The 19,662-nt window shown below is 40.0% G+C and overlaps 1 protein-coding gene across 1 annotated transcript; it reads right to left on the minus strand.

The window, feature by feature from the left end:
- Nucleotides 1–8,274: 8,274 nt before the first annotated feature.
- LOC141907019 (uncharacterized) lies at nt 8,275–17,814 on the minus strand. The gene is made up of 3 exons (XM_074796557.1): nt 17,619–17,814; nt 12,673–12,868; nt 8,275–12,151 (listed from the first exon to the last, which is right to left on the minus strand). The coding sequence occupies exons 1-3, from the start codon at nt 17,628–17,630 to the stop codon at nt 10,071–10,073; spliced, it is 2,289 nt and encodes a 762-aa protein (XP_074652658.1). The 5' UTR covers nt 17,631–17,814; the 3' UTR covers nt 8,275–10,070.
- Between the last annotated feature and the right edge of the window lie 1,848 nt (nt 17,815–19,662).

Raw genomic sequence — 19,662 nt, forward strand, 5'->3', positions numbered from 1 at the left:
ACCTGCAAAAAATCAAATTCAGAATTTACACGAATCATTGATATTTGAATTGATGATTATTTTATGAATATTCAACTTGATTGGCATCCTCGTGCAGGAGGAATTCGAACCTCGCTACTTCGATGATGTCATTCTAAGCCAATCGTAAATCCTGTTTTATTCTAACCCGGGTTTTTCCATCTACAGTTATACAACAAGCAATCTGATTGGTGCCGCAAGTTTTCTTGCATGTACCCACGCACCCGGTCAAGTGAGGCGAGGGTTCGTACCGTGGTTCGTTCGTGGGGTTCGTTCGTGGCTGAATGTAGCGATGCCAGAAGGTTCTAATCCCTGCCGAATGAGAATGCTCGATCGGTCACTGAAGCCCCAAGTATAATGATTATCAAATGGCTAAGTATTGTTTATTGTATGTCATTGAATGTCCAGAAAATGACGCTATGGAATAACTAACTTTTCAAATCAAAATGTTTATCAGTTAGGCCTTCTGCAAGGGGACTTAACAGAAATATATGTTGTATATTGATGGGCGCTTAACAACAATATATGTATTACATAAGAATATCGCAACTTTGATCAAATAAGGCGAGTCGTGAACCGCAGAATCGAGTAATCATTCCGTCCCAATGAAAGCCATTTGAAAGGCCGACTTCAGGGTTCACTCACCTGTTATAAAAACGAATATCCGTATATTTTGCGGCACCTGGGTTCCGCGACGTAACCAGTCGACTAAGATCGTTTTCGCTCGCTTGAAATAAATCGGACCGGTTTTGCTGGAGCCGTCGATGAATATGATGAAGTCTAGACGCCGCTTACCATGCTGAACTATAACAAATAACCAAATAACGAATGGCGTGTACCTAGATAGGCCTCGATTGCAATGAATGTTGTAAGATGCACACGCCAAATGGGCATCATTTTAGCCAGGTGTCCTATGAGTACTCCCCAGGAACAAATTCGAAAATTGAATGCAAAGAGAGGAACTATTTCACTTCCTCTGATTTTGGGGTGAAATCTATGGTGGCTGGTAACGGCCACGTGCATCATTTTTCTATGCCCTCGATTACTTATAAAGACCGAAACTTATAAAGTAAAGACGAAGTTTTCATTTTTGCTATCGGATGAACATCTTTCTTCGAAAAAAAAGTTGAAGAAAATTCGGCGAAAAAGTGATCGTAGGATACATTTCTATCAGAAAACAACCACGCGATAAGTCAGCGGAACAGTAACTCATACGTTGGCGATTACTTTTTTGCGTGGAAAAGTGAGTCGTCCTTGACTTATGTCCCCAAGACGCCACGGTAATCGGATTTTTTTTGCAAAACGAAAATTTTCTGCGAGAAGAATTTCCAAAACAAATGATTTATCTCAATGACTTGAATCCAAAAATTCCACAAGAAATCATTTATCTCCCAGGACTCTTTGTTACTAAACAGCCACCATAAATGGCCAATAGCATGCAAACCACAGAACCACAGAAGTCTTTTCTACTTACTGTCTATACTCGGCAAATGAACTGCAAAATTTAGAAAAAAAATGAATATCAAAACGTAGTCCTTATTTGGTCCATGGACCTACGTGCGTTGTCCTAATTTTTACAATGACGACAAAGTAGAACAAGCTTACTTACCAGAATAGCCCTTCGCGTATTCGGTCAGTCTTGGGAAACTCGATGGAAACTGAATTTGATTTCCTAAATATTGAGAGATTTAAAATGTTCAGTCGTGACTGCACGGTAAATTCTCAACCGCAACAAATTTGGAAGCGAGCGTGAAATCAACAAAAAGAAATATTTTTCAAAAGATTTTGTTAAGTAAGTGACGTGCAAACGATGATGATATCGTACCAATTTTGGGAAGATTCTTCGCGATCTGGATTCCGATAGATTGTGGATCTTTCTGCGATATTATCGGAACCTGCGATGGCAGCGCACCTGGTTCTATGGTCGCCGAGAAAGGTATGACATAAACGGAGACGTATTTCGTCAGCGTCAACCAGACGAAGTCGAACATCATTTTCGTCTGCGTGGTCGTACCCTTTAAAACGCCGCCAAAATATAGAACCATTCGAGGATTGGCGTCGGGCGAGCGAAAAAAGTAACCGGTTCTCAGGACGTAATTTATGTACGCTAGTCGAAGATCCATTTTCATAGGCGCATACTGATGATAGCTTCTGCCGATAGCTTTCAGTAAAGCCGGTACCCGTTTTGGTCTTCTCAAAACAGCGTGAGTTACCTTTGCGCCCCTGCCATTCAAAACTAATACCATCAGGTAGATTATCTTGGTTTGTCGTAACATTTGAGGGAGTGCAGCTAGGAGGGTTCGCTGGGTTTTATCGATAGTCGGTTTCGAAGATTCGTCGATGACGACCATTAGTTTCAACGCAGAGCTTGATTTCTTTTCATGCGATTTTCCCTTTTTGCGTCGCTCTTTGCTCGAAGAACCAGAACTTTCTTCGCTTGATGTTCCCGTATTGCAGCCCATTCTCCCTTTACGGTATCGGCGTCGTTGGTCCATTGAATCAGGAATGTCTTGCTCGTCGCTCATTTGACCATGCCTTAAAATCGTCGATGAAAAAAATGTTCATGCGTAACGTGTTTGACTGTACTATACGGAAGCGCCCTGGCGACACGATTTAAAGAAAATATAATTTTTCTAATGAGTTTTTTCTGACCACGAAATCATTTACGATTAATAAAAACGGTTTCTTCGATTTAAATCGGGTTAAAAACTCGCCAACGAAGGTTTTGCCGATTTCGCGACGAGTTATCGATGCGAATACTCGAATTTAGAATCGACAAAACCTTTTACTGATCGTAAATGAATTTGCGTTGAGTCAGGAACTCAACATTAAATCTGAAAAAAAAGATTCTATAATCGAAAATAATTTACGTTGAGATATGACTCGAATTTCTATTTTTCCTAAATGATCTCCACGGGATGCTTCCGCACTTTACATTCAAATATACTGAGATAAGTTCGATTCCATATTTTTGTTCCCTTAATTATCAAGTATTACAAAATACAGAATCAGCACGTACATGTACCTACAACGATATCACTAGCGTTATTAGGCCGTTATCTTTTTAAGTTATAAGAATTATTGAATCGGACGTACAAGTTGGGGATTATAGATGGCTTAAACATTGTGAGACGACTTAAGCAAGTTTGACTTTTAGTAACGACGCAGCATTAGACCGTTTTTCTATTTTTTAGATAACGGATCAGCCACCGAACATTTCCTATTTCTAGGTGTGAAAAAATACAATTTCTAGGGGTGAAAAAACTTCATTTTCATTTTTCCCACCGCCCCCGTATTTTCAAGCATAGATATGAAAATAGAAATAAACATTTATAATTTTTTCCACTGTCACATCATCCTTTGACATTACACACAAAAAATCAAAGTGGACGATGGTGTTCTAATGGATATTTTGTCGGTTTCGTTCAGTAAATAGCCTGACTTGCAAAAAGGCGGCATAGTAATAATATAGGCCATAAATAGACAATATTCGGGTATCATTATCCAAAACGACCTCCAAAATAAAGCAATCTGTTTCCAAATTCTATTTTCTAATTCACCCCCTCCCCAATCATGTCAAGTCTATCAAACCAGTAATTCAACTTACAATAAAAACGGGCTTACTCCCATAAAAATATTTCTAGCTATATTGAAATAAGAATATTTGTTACCATCGGTTTGATATCGAGTTTTTCTTAACAAAATAAATATTCAAGATATCAACTCAGATTTAATGATTCATATTTCAAGTTATGAGTTGCCTTACCGTTCATTGTGTCGCGAGATGACCTTCTTTATCTTCAGACATTTTACGCTGCCGAAATCTTTAAAATTTGAAGAAAAATAGTGGAAAAAATGTTCACGTGAATCTCTCGAAAGCGACTAAACAGCTTAGAAGTTTATGACAGTCGTCTCTTCGTATATTGCTGAATAGCGCGTGAGATATAACTCCGGATATCAATAATAGACTATAAGGCCTTGTATTCCATAGATAAATTTGCATAAAAAGATACTAGCTGGCAGAATTCATTTTTCAATTGTTCAAAAGATGATTTATGCGCGTAACTTACTTGAAAGATTGACAGCGATGTACAGAATAAGGATCGCCAATGTCCAAACCCTCATGACTATGCAACGTCCACTAACTATTCGCTGCTACTCACTGAAATCGACGAATATATCCCAAGTTTATCACCAGATTCTTACAAAGCTTACCTTGCGAGGTGAAGCGAAAAGAACAACAAGAAACATACCCACTAACAGAGTAAAAACAACGACCAGATGAACAGTAGAGGAGTTTCGAAGTTTCAATGCGTTTTGTGATATTGAATGTAACGCGTAACTCCTTTGCTAATCGCCTCTTTTTATAGCATGGAATTATCGAGGAGTGTTGTTAATTAGCGATTTGCTCAAAATTATTGGCTAGAATTTCTTAAAACACAATAGAACACTTAAACATTTGAAAACGTTTGCCAGATGGTCGAGTGTCACGAATCGCTGGCTCGTCTTGACGTGTTTTATCCAACCACTTACAGATAATACTCTCGAAAAGGTAATGAATTGATTAGCTGAAACCCTTCAACGGGAAGTTACATCGTAATGTCAGCTGTCGGTCATTGAATTTCCCCACTCTAGAATAAGATCTTATTCGATAAAACGGATAAAGTTCTGAATAGTGTGAAATTAATTGCTAGCAAACACGACCTCTTCAAGTCTATGTGAGTGGTTTGAACGCATGGTTTTCTTGGGTGTGACCATATCGAATCGATTCGGGTTATAAAGCTCTGCATTTCTGCTAAGAATGGACGTGGTAGGTCCTACAGTTAATTTCGTTCTTTATTTGTATTGTCTATGGTTTTCTTGATTGAAGAAAGTCGAATGATAACTTGTAGAGCGATTAGAGTATCTTTGTGATACTACCATAGCGAATGAGTCACAAACGATGATCGGCAAGATTTACATCTTTTTTGAATAATGAAATCGTTTCTACCTTGAGCAAAGCATTCTGTAACCTTAACTTGCACTTTTTATCAGAAAGTTTACCCAATCTGCGGTCCAATTCTCTCCAGGAAAAAAAATGATAAGTATAGTTTATTAGAAATGTACAAATTTATTATAGTACGTCACTGCATAACAACATCTGGGGCCAGTTCCATAGCCAAGACTTAAATCCAAAAAGTGGTCTTGAGTCTTAAGAATTGTCTTAGGTTGCTAGATCGCCTATAGGATTGTCTTGGACTTGTCTTAAGTCTTTGACAAAACTAAAATGATGTATTTGATGAGCTTCAAAATGGCTGATAGAATTGAATCGAGACGTCACTTCTCGTAGAATCTTATCGTGGGTTTTTCTATATTTTCTATAATGTTCGTTCGTGTGTCGTCACGACGGCAATAACTACTTATTCGGGAGTGTCTTTAATTGATTGTCGAAGAACTACTTTCTCGCCTATTTGAGACGTTAATCAACGTGCTCTCCAGATTTTTCCATCGAGGATCGTCGACCATGTTCATTCGACTGATCGTTTTCGCCTCGTCCAACATTTTCTGTTTTCGGGCGTACAAAAGCCTGTTCAGGTTTTCGTTCGCTTTCACCATCATCCTCGACGGCAACGTCTTCGTCAAACGCACGATCACTTCGTCGTCGCATATAGGATGTCGTTTGTCGCGGACCGTCGGATATCTTCTCGACGAAGATTCTCGGCTGCGAGGAATGTCGTGATCGACCTTCTCCTTTTCGAACGCGTCACATGTATCGCAACTATCGCCGATCGAAGTATCTTTGAAAACGCCATCGTCGTGCAGCTGCGGTCGAAGGTCTCCAGCCCTTTCCCGGTCAGTTCTTTTGCTAGCGATCAACCATTCGTGAATTTCTTTCGACATATCGGTTTCCGCGGTGTGAAAAACGTTGTCGCAATTTTCTTCGATTTTTTCATGCTCTGGCGGTGCCTGATTACTAGTTCCATTGTACATTTTTCCAACCCTACACCGACCGGCCTCTTTTTCTGGAATGGCTGGGAATTCGGCCGCTATTTGTATCTTAGTTAGGCTCGCCAAATCCTTCATGCTACAGAACGATAACCGTCGCAACTTCGATAAAGGATCGTCTATTTCGCCGATGATTTCATCGTTACTTAAAGTCTCCCCGCGGGTGGTGGGAACGATATCCTTAGCGCGGTCATTGAATGCGGCCAGCTTTTTCTTTCTTTGAACTTGAAGCGAATTGGCGAATATCCCGAAAGCTTTTGTTTTGATCAACGGTAACCGGAAGCGATTTTGTCCAGCCCCGGCTGAATCTCTTTTCTCACAAATGGGTCGGTCCGGTGTCACGTCTGTAAGACACTCGACAGATTTATCACCTCTCCTATTTTCTATATCTTTCCAGATGTTACCTGTGGAGAAAAAAGAAAAAATACGACTCAAAAAGTAATACTTTTTGGAAATCGAACGAGTGTTTGAGAAATCTGTAGCCGGTATGCGAACTTTCGAACACTGTGGTATACACACGAAGAAAAAATACAAGTTGCTCGCATTCGTTTCCATTTTGTTTCTACAACCATATATTGTCGGGATCAATCGCCAACTTAAAGAATATCCGTTAACTTGCCTGCAAATCTAAGTCTGAGATCTTGGTCGAATATTTGATTCATGAAGAATTGTCGTTGAAACCAGTTCATCGTGTTCTCGCGGCGCCTCTTTTCGATGCGAATCTGGCGCAGTTTTTTGTCGAGTTCCCTTTCTTGCCACGGGTTGCTGTTGAGGATAACGGTGGATATGGACGCCTTGCCGGCTGGCGTACGCTCCATGGGAACCTTGATTCCGCGCTCGAACGAGCCGGACAGCTCGGCCTCGAGGTCCGGTGATTCCAATACACAGCGCTTTCTTTCTATTCGGTGTCTACCTGTAATAAGAATGTTTCTAGGAAATTGTTTTCGGATAGAAATGTCTCGATATTTGGGAACCCAAAATGCGAACAAAGTTGATCGTATGACATCTATGAAATTTTGTTGTACGAGTGACAGGGTGGAAAAAGTCATTTCAATTTATTTCTGCTCTGAAGTCAAAAAGGCTGAAAATACTGCTTCTTACCATTCAGGTAGGCTCCGAAAGCGGCCATCGTTTTCAAAATTCGGCTTCGCGTCTGTTATCCTAAAATGAACGTTCGCACGCGACGCGAGCCGTCGAAAAATCCGTCTGCGGCAATGACATTGCTCGACATGTTCATGTCAGTAACAGTTTACATCTACACCGGACGCGCAGACGTCACAAACAATCAAACAATTTAACACAGCGTTACCCTAGGTAACCACGTTACATATATGACCATTTAGTATACGTATGTATATATATATATAAGGTAAATGCATCCCACCATCGATATTAATTGAAAAGTTTCGATTAATAATTGATTTGTAAGGGCGACGTTGTCGAAGAACCCATTGTTTTGTTGTACAGCCCGACGGTGAACTGCAGTACCGATCGAACAGCTCATGAAATGGAATCCCACCTGCCAGGTTTGCCGCTTGTAATCGTTCCAGGTTACTTCTGTTTTTCTCCTCGATATATCATTCTAGTTTCGGTGATATGTTGTGGGTCTCGCGATTCATAATGGAAAATAAGATTTATTCATTCTTTTCAGATATTTCAGAACCAGATTTTTTTCTCCATCTTGAAATAGGGATTGACCCAGTTATTCATTTGATTGGTATAGATTTCGTTTTGTTCTGCCAGGAGCGAAATAGGAAGTTGTATTTTTAAATTGGAAATTGAAGCACATATTGTATAGTTGTGTGATCTGCGGACGAATTCACATATCTTTTGTTTAAATCTGAGTACAAAAACTAGTTCATTTTCGATAAATTTTGAAATTAATTTTTAGACTCCCGAATCCATATGTTATCACAGCGCCCACCAAATACATACTTTATTCATTTTTCTCCTCAAATATGGGTATAATTTTCGTTATAAATCGATCCATTTAAGAGAAAAGTGCATTCAGTTTTAATTGAAATACAGAAGAAATCGAGCACCAAAGACCGCCGACTATCTACTAGCGAACCTGGTGGATCCTCGCCTGCCACACGTGGAATCCTCGATAGCCACGAGCACTACGGGTACCCCATTATTGTACCATACTTATCACAAGATGATAGAAGATAAGACGTTATTTTCATATCGATGATTATTTTTTTATTTTTACATTTTGTGTACAAAGTATCGTATTGAATTTACAAAATGAATACTCGAAGCATGATTACATCATTATTCATACACGTTATTTATCAAAAAGCACATCTTATATCACACGTCATGCATGCACACTTTTACCACTTATACTTGGAAGGCTCGTAGTTTCACTAAATATATACATAAACTCTATTTTCTGAATCCCCACTGGATCGTTATAAATACATAAATATTTCTTCAGTGATTTTGAGCGATTATAGGAAAACAAAGTTCGTTGATCTTACAAAAATTTGACCCAAGCGCTGTTGTGAAAACATCCATTTTAATGACTAGTTCCATTTCAACGTTTGTAAATTTGATTTTGCTTTATAGTCTAAATTGTCGTCATAGGTAAACGGAAACAAATGCCACCAGAAGATATGCCACCGGAAAAAAACTGACTCAACTATGCAGCATAGAAATGCCAATTTTGCGTAGTAGCCGAAGAAGTGCCTTCGGGAAAATAAAATCATACTAAATTCAAGTTCATCTGCTACGCTACAATCTACAAGTTATGTGTCCTGTCAGTCAGTGGGATGTTTTGATGCCGTAAAAACCGTTACAATAATGTTTATATACATTGATACCAAGTAGGCGTTAAGTAAAGGGTTCTGTGTGAGTCGACACGCACTACGTCATCAATACTGGCCGTCATCAATACTACTTCAAAATAGCAATTACAATTGAGAATTTCTCGGTGTTTATGTTGTAATTGAATATATTTCATATCTCTTATCTCGAGTCGGGAAGATACACAACATCCGTGTAAGATGAATATACGAGAAAAATCCCACAATAAATCAAAGATGATTTTGGCTGAATATCTTATCTTATTTCCGATAAATTCTAATAAGTATTTTTGAGAGGATGTGCAATGTACATCATTAATGTATCGAGGCTAGACTGATACATGTTATTGTTCAAGGCGTCAATAGACTTTAAAGTTGGTTTTCTTGTTAAAAACAGTAATGGCGGCCATAATATCCGACTGACATTATCACACAGACTGTGACAAACATAAAGATGACATGTCTATTGTTATTTCAAATGAAATTCATAATTAGTAGTCGATCATACTATGAACGTGTATAGAGTCTGCAAGTAGTCTGAAAGTAAACTGTACCATTTTCATATCGCAATTTGTTTGTAAATTGATGACAAAATCATTGGTACCAATTTTACGGTGGCATTTTCTCCCGGTAACATTTTTCGTCTTACCGATTCTAACTGAATGATTTTCTCTTCTAACTAAGCGATTTTGTATCGCTAGTAATTATCAGTGTCGGTATCCCTATAAATCGCTTGCAAATATCGAAATCTCGAAAGTAACGGCGTACGAACACGCATCGTTGTTTTTTAGAGACTTGAAAAACGATTTTAAATTATGAAATTTGCAGAATATGCACGGAATGTTATCAGAAAAAAATACAAATTAAAAACATTATCACTATTATTACCAAATGCGATGAAACTCGTATCAGCGTTCTGGGAAAGTTTATTTTCGAATTACTCTAGCAAATTGAGGATTGTTGCAGCAACCAAAAAGCACAATAATATCATAATGGTTTAAAATTCCAGCACTCAGTTCAACAGTTCTGAGTTCTGAGTAATTTGACTACAGTTACTAGCCGCGATCACACAGACACAAAGCGAAGCGGATCATTTCCGGTTCCAGTTGCAATTTAAACGCAATCATTTGTCTGGTGCTAAAATTTTGCTCGGGCCTGGTCCGACCTTTTTGGTCGGGCCAAATTTGGTACCCGTGTGAACAGTTTTTCCGGGTCAAATTTGCTCGTGTTATCGCGGCTTCTATCTGCCCAGGGCGCTTGTTAAATCAACATTACGACATTTACATCTGGCTCAATGCCTTCGTCAATTTTTGAATCGATTACGTTTCTCTGACGACCAGAATCATTTTCATTAAGTGTCAGGTTATTCAGTTCTTCGTATGGGCCACTTCTGGTTGAGTCGCCCCTTTGCACGGGATGTGTCGGTAGTTCGGACGCGTCCTCACTCGGCACGGGCGGTAACGCCGACGTCCGCCTATCCGTACCGGAGACGCCCATTTTCGGGCGCCTTTTGCGTCCCGGTGAGTCTGATTTCCCGTTAATTTCGTCGGGCTTCAGGTAGTCGGACGACGCAGACTCGCCGCCGGTAGCCGCCTGCTGGCCGTGCAAGTTGTGAATCTGCGAATACCGAGGCGGGCGCGGAGACTGGTCGTAGTCTACGTATAGAGGATCGTTCACGTCCGGTGAGTCGCAACCACTGCTGCTGTCCGAACTGACGTCACGCGGTTCTAGATAATCCGGGTCGTATGCCTGACGTTTTAGATACGACGGTTGTTTGCCTTGGGGAGAGACGAGCGGACTCCTGCCGGGCAGCACTTGTCCCGGTACCGGTTTGAGTTTTTCGTATTTTCTTTCCTTAGCCGCTGCCTCTTCTAGCGAACTCAACGAAGTGTAATCCGTCTGTTGAGATATACCGTCACCTACGCGCGCGGTATGGATATCGGGACTGACGGAGGCGCCCTCTATTACTTGCAGATACGGCTGGTTGTGTATAGACGAACGAGGGGACGTAGAATTCGAATTCACGTCCGTGCTCCTCATGGAATCGTCGTGTTTCGCGTACGCGCCGTTCACTCGCCCGTTGGCGATAACGACCAGCGACGACTGACTGGTCCCTAAATCGGGCGCCATTTTCATATCACGTGGTACGCGTCTGAAGACGGTATAGTAGAATTTGTCGGATGTTCTCGTCAGGGCGATGAACCCTCCGAGAAACAGTGCGACGAGGAAAACGGTTACTACTATTCCAATTGTGAGATTTCGGGATGAATCGTCGGGCGAGCTTTGGCCAGACGGCCGTGACGTCATGACGAACATGGTCGTCTGGTAATCGTCGCCGATAGTTCGAAAAACCGAACACGATTCGTAATTGCAGACGGGCAGTTTGATGCATATCGCGTAATACGTGTTCGGCGCCAATTCGAATAACGGGAACGTACGTCTTGCTACGTCGACGCCTCGCGCCACCGTTTCTACGGTACTTTTTCCAGCGTCGATGTTTCTCAAGTTGATATCCACGTCGGCGCCACCTATTGTACAATCCGAACGCCATTTGAGAACGGTACTGACGTTCGTGATATTTGATGTGCTCAATTCGTACGGACGTAGGCGCTTGCAGTCGGCTGGGGACAGGGTTGGCAGAGTGGTCATTCTGGGCTCGGGTTCCGCCGACGGTGAGCTAATTGGTCCCGTTGTGGTTGCCAAGGAAGGGCAGAACTGCGACAGATCCGTAGATTGAACGTCGAATGGCCTTTCGTTTTTCGGCACGTAGCACGCGGCTGCTGCGGCAAAAATGATACTTCGACTAGCGAACGTATCCTTCAAATCGTTCAGCGTGCAATCGCACAAAAACTTATTTCCTTCGAGATTAATTTGCCACAAACTCGACAAAGGTCGCACCACGCCCGGATTTATCGTGCTCAGTTCGTTGTTAGATAGGTCTATGCGCTGCAACGCTGTCAAGCCGTCGAACGCCCGAATGTCGATAGTTTTCGTACCCATCCGCGACAATGAAAACGTCACTAAACCAGTCAACGTGGTAAAATCGCTCGGCAACAGTTTGACGATCCTATTCCCCGATATATCCAAACTGCGCAAAGCACTCGACCCTTGAACCGATCTTATCAGCGATTTCGGGTCTATTTTGTTGTCGGAAAGGTCTAGCACGGATAGATGGCTACAGAATGAGAAAATGCCTCCGAGTAAAATTTTGATAGCGTTATGACTAATGACGAGTTCTTGTAGCCTAGGTGTACTGGACGTGCATAGGTCATCGGGTAATGTCGTGAGCGCGTTGAAGCTTACATCCAACGTGACTAGATATCGGAGTTTACCGACGAAATCTGGAAAACAATACAAAACATTCTAACGATTAACATCTTAAAGTTGGTGAAAGGGACACTTGAATTTAATTTTGAACTCAAAACACTGCGATATCAGGCCCGTATCAACTGGGGGTAGCGAACGAACCCATAGAATTTTTTAAGTGCCCTTCAAAAAGTCAGTATGAAAAAAATCGGGTCAAGAACTTTCGAAATTTGGATTAAACTTTTATGTTTTCTTTGGAAAACGAAAACTAATCAATTCTCAAATTATCTATTCAGGTAGTCCCGAAAAATCGCGTTTAGGATCCGTTCTTTTTTCGATAGGAAAAAGCCCCTTTTCGTTGTGAAAAAGGGCCCTTTTCTTGAGATAGAATTGCCCCTCAAAAAAGCTAGGCACCGGTCTGGATGTATCATAGCCGGCTTCTTTAACTCAAACGTTTTATTTATCTTTTTTTTTTCTCCTAGGTTAGTCTGAGCATACTTGGTATTTTTCACTGATCTCTGGTGGCTTTATCACCGTATTACGCCTAGAAACTTACCTAACGAAGGGATTGAGTTGTTGGACAAGTTTAACGCGACAACGTGTCCACCGATTCCAGCGGGGACGCTTGTCAGACGACGGCTACTGCAGTCTATCGTATTGTCCGTCGGGCACACGCACTCGGGCGGACAGGCCGCCGAAGCCCGATGAGCGACAACTGTGTATGCGACGATCCACAATACTGTACAACTCGTCTGAAATTAAAAGAAACCTTATCAGAAACGTGTTAGAAACTCAATTGGATGTGTAGTATGTGTTGACGTGAATCGAAGTTTAAGCAATTCCTATAATTCCAAAGTGATGAGGAAATTCGAAATATTGTATACAGTAGACTTCGCTCAAGTCGGATCTTTTGGGACCGTAAAAATGTGTCCGACTTGAGCGATATCCGAGTTGGATGTTATGTATTTCATAAATACAGTAAACCTCGCCTTGCTCGGACGTGGCCAACTCGGATTTTCGACGAACTCTAACGTGAACCTCGCCCTTTACTAACTTCCAAACTCATTTTCCTATCCTCAACTCTGACGGTTTGAACGGTTATCCGAGTTGGTCGGATCCGACTCGGGCGGAGAGTCTACTGTATACCAGTAGACTCCGTATGATCATTGATGATAACAACCATGTATAGGAATTTGAAATGCATTTGGTATCAACATCTACTTTCGAGCGATGTTACTGATTGACCCAGGAACATGTAGAACAACGACGCTCAGAAATCTTGACTGTATGAATTTCATTCCGTAACCGTACTATGTAATTTGTTAAAAAGTATTAACTGTTCGTGTGATTATATGCATCATGGTTTACGAAAAAGAAAAAGGAAATAAAAAATAAAAAGTCATCGATAAAGATACGTAGAATAGTCCAATACATATGTATTACCATTTTTGGATTGCAGTGTCACATTGAAATCGCTCGTTCTATACACCTACCAGCCTTCAAAGAAGGTCAAACAAATATTGGATTTATCATTCGTCAACCGGTACTAATTAAACGCCCTTATTACCGTATTACCAACATTCGCAAAGCAAATATATATATATATATATATACTTATAGAAAAATGTATCAAAATGTCGGAAGCTGGAAAAGGTCAACGACAATCAACGCTTCCTGTCGTTAACGATTAAATGGGTGACTAGAAATACAACGAAGCAAAGTAATTGTTTCTATGTTCTAATAAGAAAAGTGTATCCATTTTAAGTTTTTGCCACGACGTTCACGTTGCGCATTTTTTGTATCAATCATGAACGTTTTCGGGAGATCGAAATCTGAGACCACAGTCGCACAGTCTATGAAAGGTATCTATATACAGATTAACGTTATCCTGGGACTAGACATCGATCTATTATCTAATGTCGACAAAATGGGATTTCTGCTACTGAATAACAGTTGTGTCACAATTAGTGTATGTGGATTTATATCAGCTGCAATGAAACTTCACAATTCAATAGGGAAGTTTCCAGTTACCAGGCGCCATTTGAGGCGGTCCCACAGGTCCCGCATTGTTTGACAGATTTAAACTTTTTTTGAACTAAAACCTCTACCGCAATAAATTGTCGTCCATCCCCCTGTAAGCACAATATTTAGTGAGAAAGGTGACAATTTCTATTTTCCGATGGTGTTTATTCCATTTTTCTCGGTTGCAACAATCGAGCATAGTTACAGTTTAAAAAGATACGACACTTTTAAAAGGCGCCTCAAAAAAATGGTTATTTTTTGTCATTCGCTGTCATTTTTTGAGATACAATTTAGAATTTTTCACGGAAGATATAGTTTTATCTAAGGATTTTGTTGATACTGCACTCGTAAAAATATCTTCTTAAAAACGCGTGTGGCCACCGGTTGACCGCGGGACCTGTGGAACCGCCTCGAAATGGCGCCTGGTAACTGGAAACTTCCCTATTTTATCCATTTACTACGCTACTTTAAACTTAAAATCGGAATTAGTTGTATATGTCACATGTTTGTTGTGTAACTTGTAAAGTGTGTCTTGCAAGCCGGCCTTATTATAGGCGGTAATAAGATTACACAATACAATGATCCAACAACCAAAATCTGTTATCCTGACATTTCGGAAAAAAATCCCTCCCAAATATACACTAATCTATACAACTTTCAATCAACAAACAACATCGTGAAGGATTTTATATAGAATTATATTGAAGAATCTATAGGTTTAGTGGTACCGTTCTGTGACTTCAATTTGAGCCATTCCAGATTCATCAGAAGCTTTTATTTACCGAATAAAATGATAGCAAAATAGTAGAAAGTTACATCATACAAATATTGACGAACCGATCCAAATATAAGCACAAAGAATAGCGGAAATAATTGCAAAACGCTAATAGAAAATGTAATCTTTTCCGCACAAACTGAATATGTTATGATTACATATATTGCTAAAAAGGTATGTCGATCGAACCTTTATGTAAATGCAAAACAAAATAATATTATTCCATTCGCTTGTTATTATTTTTACTGTATTTATTCAACGCTGAGTCAGCCGTCGTTCGCGTATTGGTGCAGCCGGAAGTGTTGATTCACGTGCAGCGCTGTGGAGTGCGCGAGATAACACAAGACTATTTTTCGGAAATGTGCCCTTCAAAATCGACGATATCAATTCGTGATACGATAGATTTTTCGCGACACGAGCACAGGAAACGTCGTCTCGACCGAAATGAAAGAATGTCACCAGGGCCGTTGCGGCGGCGGTGGCAGTGGCACTTATATTCAAATATTGACGACGGACAATTCCTTGAAATATGCCGAATATTTGCCTATATCACACACTAAACAAGAAGGACTTGTCATTTTTTCTGCCTGATTGTATACCAAGAATAGGCTGACATTCATTTGATATCTATTCATATTTCTATATTTATATAAATAGATAAACGTCCGTTTACTATATTTCGGTTAGTGTCATTTAATTTAATAGGATGAATACGAAGTGAGACGATTGATTGGGATGACGCCTTGGCCAAATTATCACGAACTCATTTGATTGATAAAAACGAATGATAGTATATCTTTCTGATGCACTTTACTTAAAATGAAAAATATCAATAAATCGACCAATAGGAATTAATCGGGAAAATAGTCATAACGTATTCGCAATACTAAGCTTATAAATCACATCTATGGTGGCTGATTCGGGACAGGTCAATAGCCACCATACTATGGTGGCTGATTCGGGACATGTCAATATTTTTTTCATCCTCCACGAAAACGCGCAGAAACAAATATACCCGCGCAAAAACGCATATTTAGTTTTTGCGGATTAAAATCAGCCACCATACATATCATATCATCATATCATTCTCAAAAAAGAATTTTATACTGATATGGCGTCATTTTATGATATTAGATTTGTTTATCAATTGTTATAAACAAAGGCAAACTGCCGGGTAGCAAATAATGCATATTTGTACCGTGATAATATCCTTCTTTATGAGGCCTGCCTTGAAACTCACACCGCAGATAACTCATAACTCATTATCTTAAGAGTCAAGCGGAAATTTCTAGACTCCTCATGTCGAAAGAGGCTACACACAACTTTATAAATTAATCATGTCAGGAGGTCAGAAAATATCTGGACTAATCTCGAATGTTGAAAAAATGGCGAACGCGTTTTGGCAGGAAGCAGATAGAATAGTGACACTTGACCCTCGATAAACCGTTAAACTATAGAATGTATTTACGCGGAAATTATGCGTATAATTTTCGCTGGAGAGCGCATTACGTCAAAGCGACATTTTCGACAAAAATAGTGGCCGATGCCTCAAACGCGGAAAATATTCTTTTAACTATTCCCCGCTGGTTCAGGTTTGTTTACCAATGCCAATTTGTTAACCTTCTATCACGCCAAACGTTCTTATGAAGAGAATTATTCATTTTACAAAACTATACCGTAGAACTGTCGGTTATAGTACAACTTTAACCATTTTAGCTCAAACTCTTTTATACGACCCGATGACAGTGAATCGACTTGTATCATTAAAAAGGTACACCTCATTGGTTTCATAGATGCTATAAAGGCTAAACAAAAATGATACCTTGCGTCTCCGCCGGGTCATTTTTGTGAAATACAATAAGATTTGTCAGTCCATTTCTATAGCTGCCGGGTCTCTTATGGCAAAATTGATCACGATGTTGAAAAACCGTAACATACAGGGTAGATAGGCGACCGGCCGGGCCAAATTTTAAGCTCAGCAGAGCGGAGAAACAAGGTATCAATTCTTTAGGCTAAGCATTAATGTATAAGCCAAAACTTCTTTAAGTGTAGTAATGCGTATTTTTCGAGAGATTTATATCGTCGAAAAGAAAAGGATGACCGATGACGTTACTTCCAACGAACGTGAATTAAACCAACATTTTATTTAACAAAGGCGAATCAAGCGTTCAAACTGCATTTTTAACTTTTGACTAAATCTATTTCTTCATAAAAGCAACACGAATCCACCTGAAAGATCGTACGCGTATGATATCGTTCACGCGTAATTTTCCATAACAATGGGATCACCAATATCACGCCGTCGTATTCATAAGTGAATTTCGTAAATATATATTTGTTTAAAACAACTAGACTCGATCTATTTTTTGATAAAAGGAACACCAATTCACCTGAAAAACTTATGATCTTGTTCACGTTGATTTTTTCATGACACAATGAGATCACCGCTGGAGTTTGGAAAGTTTACAATAAACTTCATTACAAGCATATGTCAACGTGCGTGAAATCTAAGATGGTATTATATCATCATATCGTATTTTAGCGGATTTCGTAAATATATTTATCTATTCAAAACAAGGAGTATATACGTTTTTCGTTAATTATTAACGAAATGCGTCTATAATCCTCATTACATATTAGATGTATTCATGTTCTTTTTTATGATAAGGGGTGTATACGTATGTTTCCTAAAAGAAGGTACTCACTTTAAATTCCATTACGGTTTTCACAAATTTTCGAATCAATCGTTAATATATTCTAGCCCGAACTAACATCCGATATGTGTATATGCACACGATGTACGTTAATAATAATGAGAATATTGGTCCAGCGTTATCAGTCAGAATATATCTGTGTCACCTGTGTTATTATCGCTAAATACACACGAATACTCAATGTTTACCTCTGACCAAACCGGCGCTTTAAATCAGAGAATCGCTGACACCGGCGCGATACCGGGAAGTCATAAGTAATGAAAATTCCACGGTTACCCCCGCGTGTATAATATACGTAAACCACTCGCCGCCCGATCGGGGCATGTATCACAGGTGCGTCTATGGGTCTATAATATGTACGCTCTTCCAGCCGGCCCGGTGTAGACACTGGAAAAAAACACTCCGCAATATATCGACTATACCCCTCTACGGATACGCGGTGTCAAGTGGCCTGGGCTTCCTAGAAAATAATGCAAGAGTACAAGCACGCACACATACCGGCGAGGCGCTGAAGCACCCTTGAAACAAAACACAAATTGCTCGTGCATCACCTACCCAAATCTAACCCGCCATTGTTTGGTTAGTAACACGATGAACGTGGAAAATATGGTAATAATCTTCTTCGTATGATATTGCGTACGGACGATCGAACGTTCATTTGTGTTGTCATCACACTTATAATCTGCCCGCCAGAATTCTGCAAAAATCATCAAAATCAAAAGGGTAAAATTCAAAATACTCAGTTGATAAGAAAAATTTGTTTTTATTGTTTTTACTGACTGCGTGTACCAGAGCTCGCGTGCGACAGCGATACGCCACTGACATTAAGGTTCTCGGTGAAGTACAAAGGGGAAGGTTGGACAGAACAGACCCCTTAATTTTGAATAGGTGTAGCATGTGCCTCGCAAATGTACCGGCCTCCCTTCGATTTTCGAGGCAGAAAAACTCCGAACCTTCACATTTTCAAAGAAGCCATCTCAACTACACAATGCTATGTTGCGCCATTGTGTATGACGAAAAGGCGTATCGAAGATGTCAGCACTATCTGGTTGGTAGAATAGAGAAATTCCGTTTTGCCACGCGGGTCCATTTTGCCCCGCATCTTTCTCTGAATCCGCATCGGACGAGATCCAAAAGACAGCTAGCCTCAATAGATCAAGACAATCAATCCACATTAGTCCGGACGCAAATAGTTAGAAGCGTTTCTTTGTGAAAATAAAAAGAACTCGCCTGTCAGTATATGCTAGTAATTGTTTCCGACCATTCGATTCGAACGCTTCCAGTTTTGTCCCAGAAAGGATAAAGATTTGAAATCTAGTGAGCTAAAATCTAGGGAAGTTTATCCTTTCTTTACTTTCTTTAGGAATTAGGAAACCCATGTTTACTGGCCGCGTGCTTGCATTGTTCAAGCATTGAAAACGACAACCCCAATAAATGAGTTAATTGCCCGTTCAGACTGGTTGGAAGATTGTTTGAATGAACCAAAACCGAATTTCTCAATACTGTACTTCGATTAAACAAAAAATTATATAATTTCGACCACCGATCACACGCAACTATATCTGTTATCTGCATTTTATTTCCTTTAAAATGCTGTATAAATTAAGTTCATCGAGCAAGGGGCTGCAGAACTATATGATATTCAATCTAAACTTATGTTTTAAAAATGAGCGCAAATCATCGCAACAATCGGGACCTCGAGGGACCGCCACAAAATGGCGCCTAGAAACTGGAAACTTCTTTATTGCCCGTTCAGACTGGATGGAAGTTTTTTTGAATGAACCAAAACCGAATTTCCCAATACTGTACTTCGATTAAACAAAAAATTATATAATTTCGACCACCGATCACAGGCAACTATATCTGTACTTCGATTTCCGATTTCAAAACAAACCCTTTGTTTCGCTCCCGGCAGGTGTGGTGGGTATATAAGGGACACCAAAACAAAAACAAAAATCAAACGAAATCTACCAATCAAATAGAGGGCGAATCCACAAACATCTGTCGCTGTTGCACTGCATTAGTTATCGAAATA

Source organism: Tubulanus polymorphus, chromosome 6, assembly GCF_964204645.1.
Source record: "Tubulanus polymorphus chromosome 6, tnTubPoly1.2, whole genome shotgun sequence".
NCBI classification, from domain to species: Eukaryota; Metazoa; Nemertea; class Palaeonemertea; order Tubulaniformes; family Tubulanidae; genus Tubulanus; species Tubulanus polymorphus.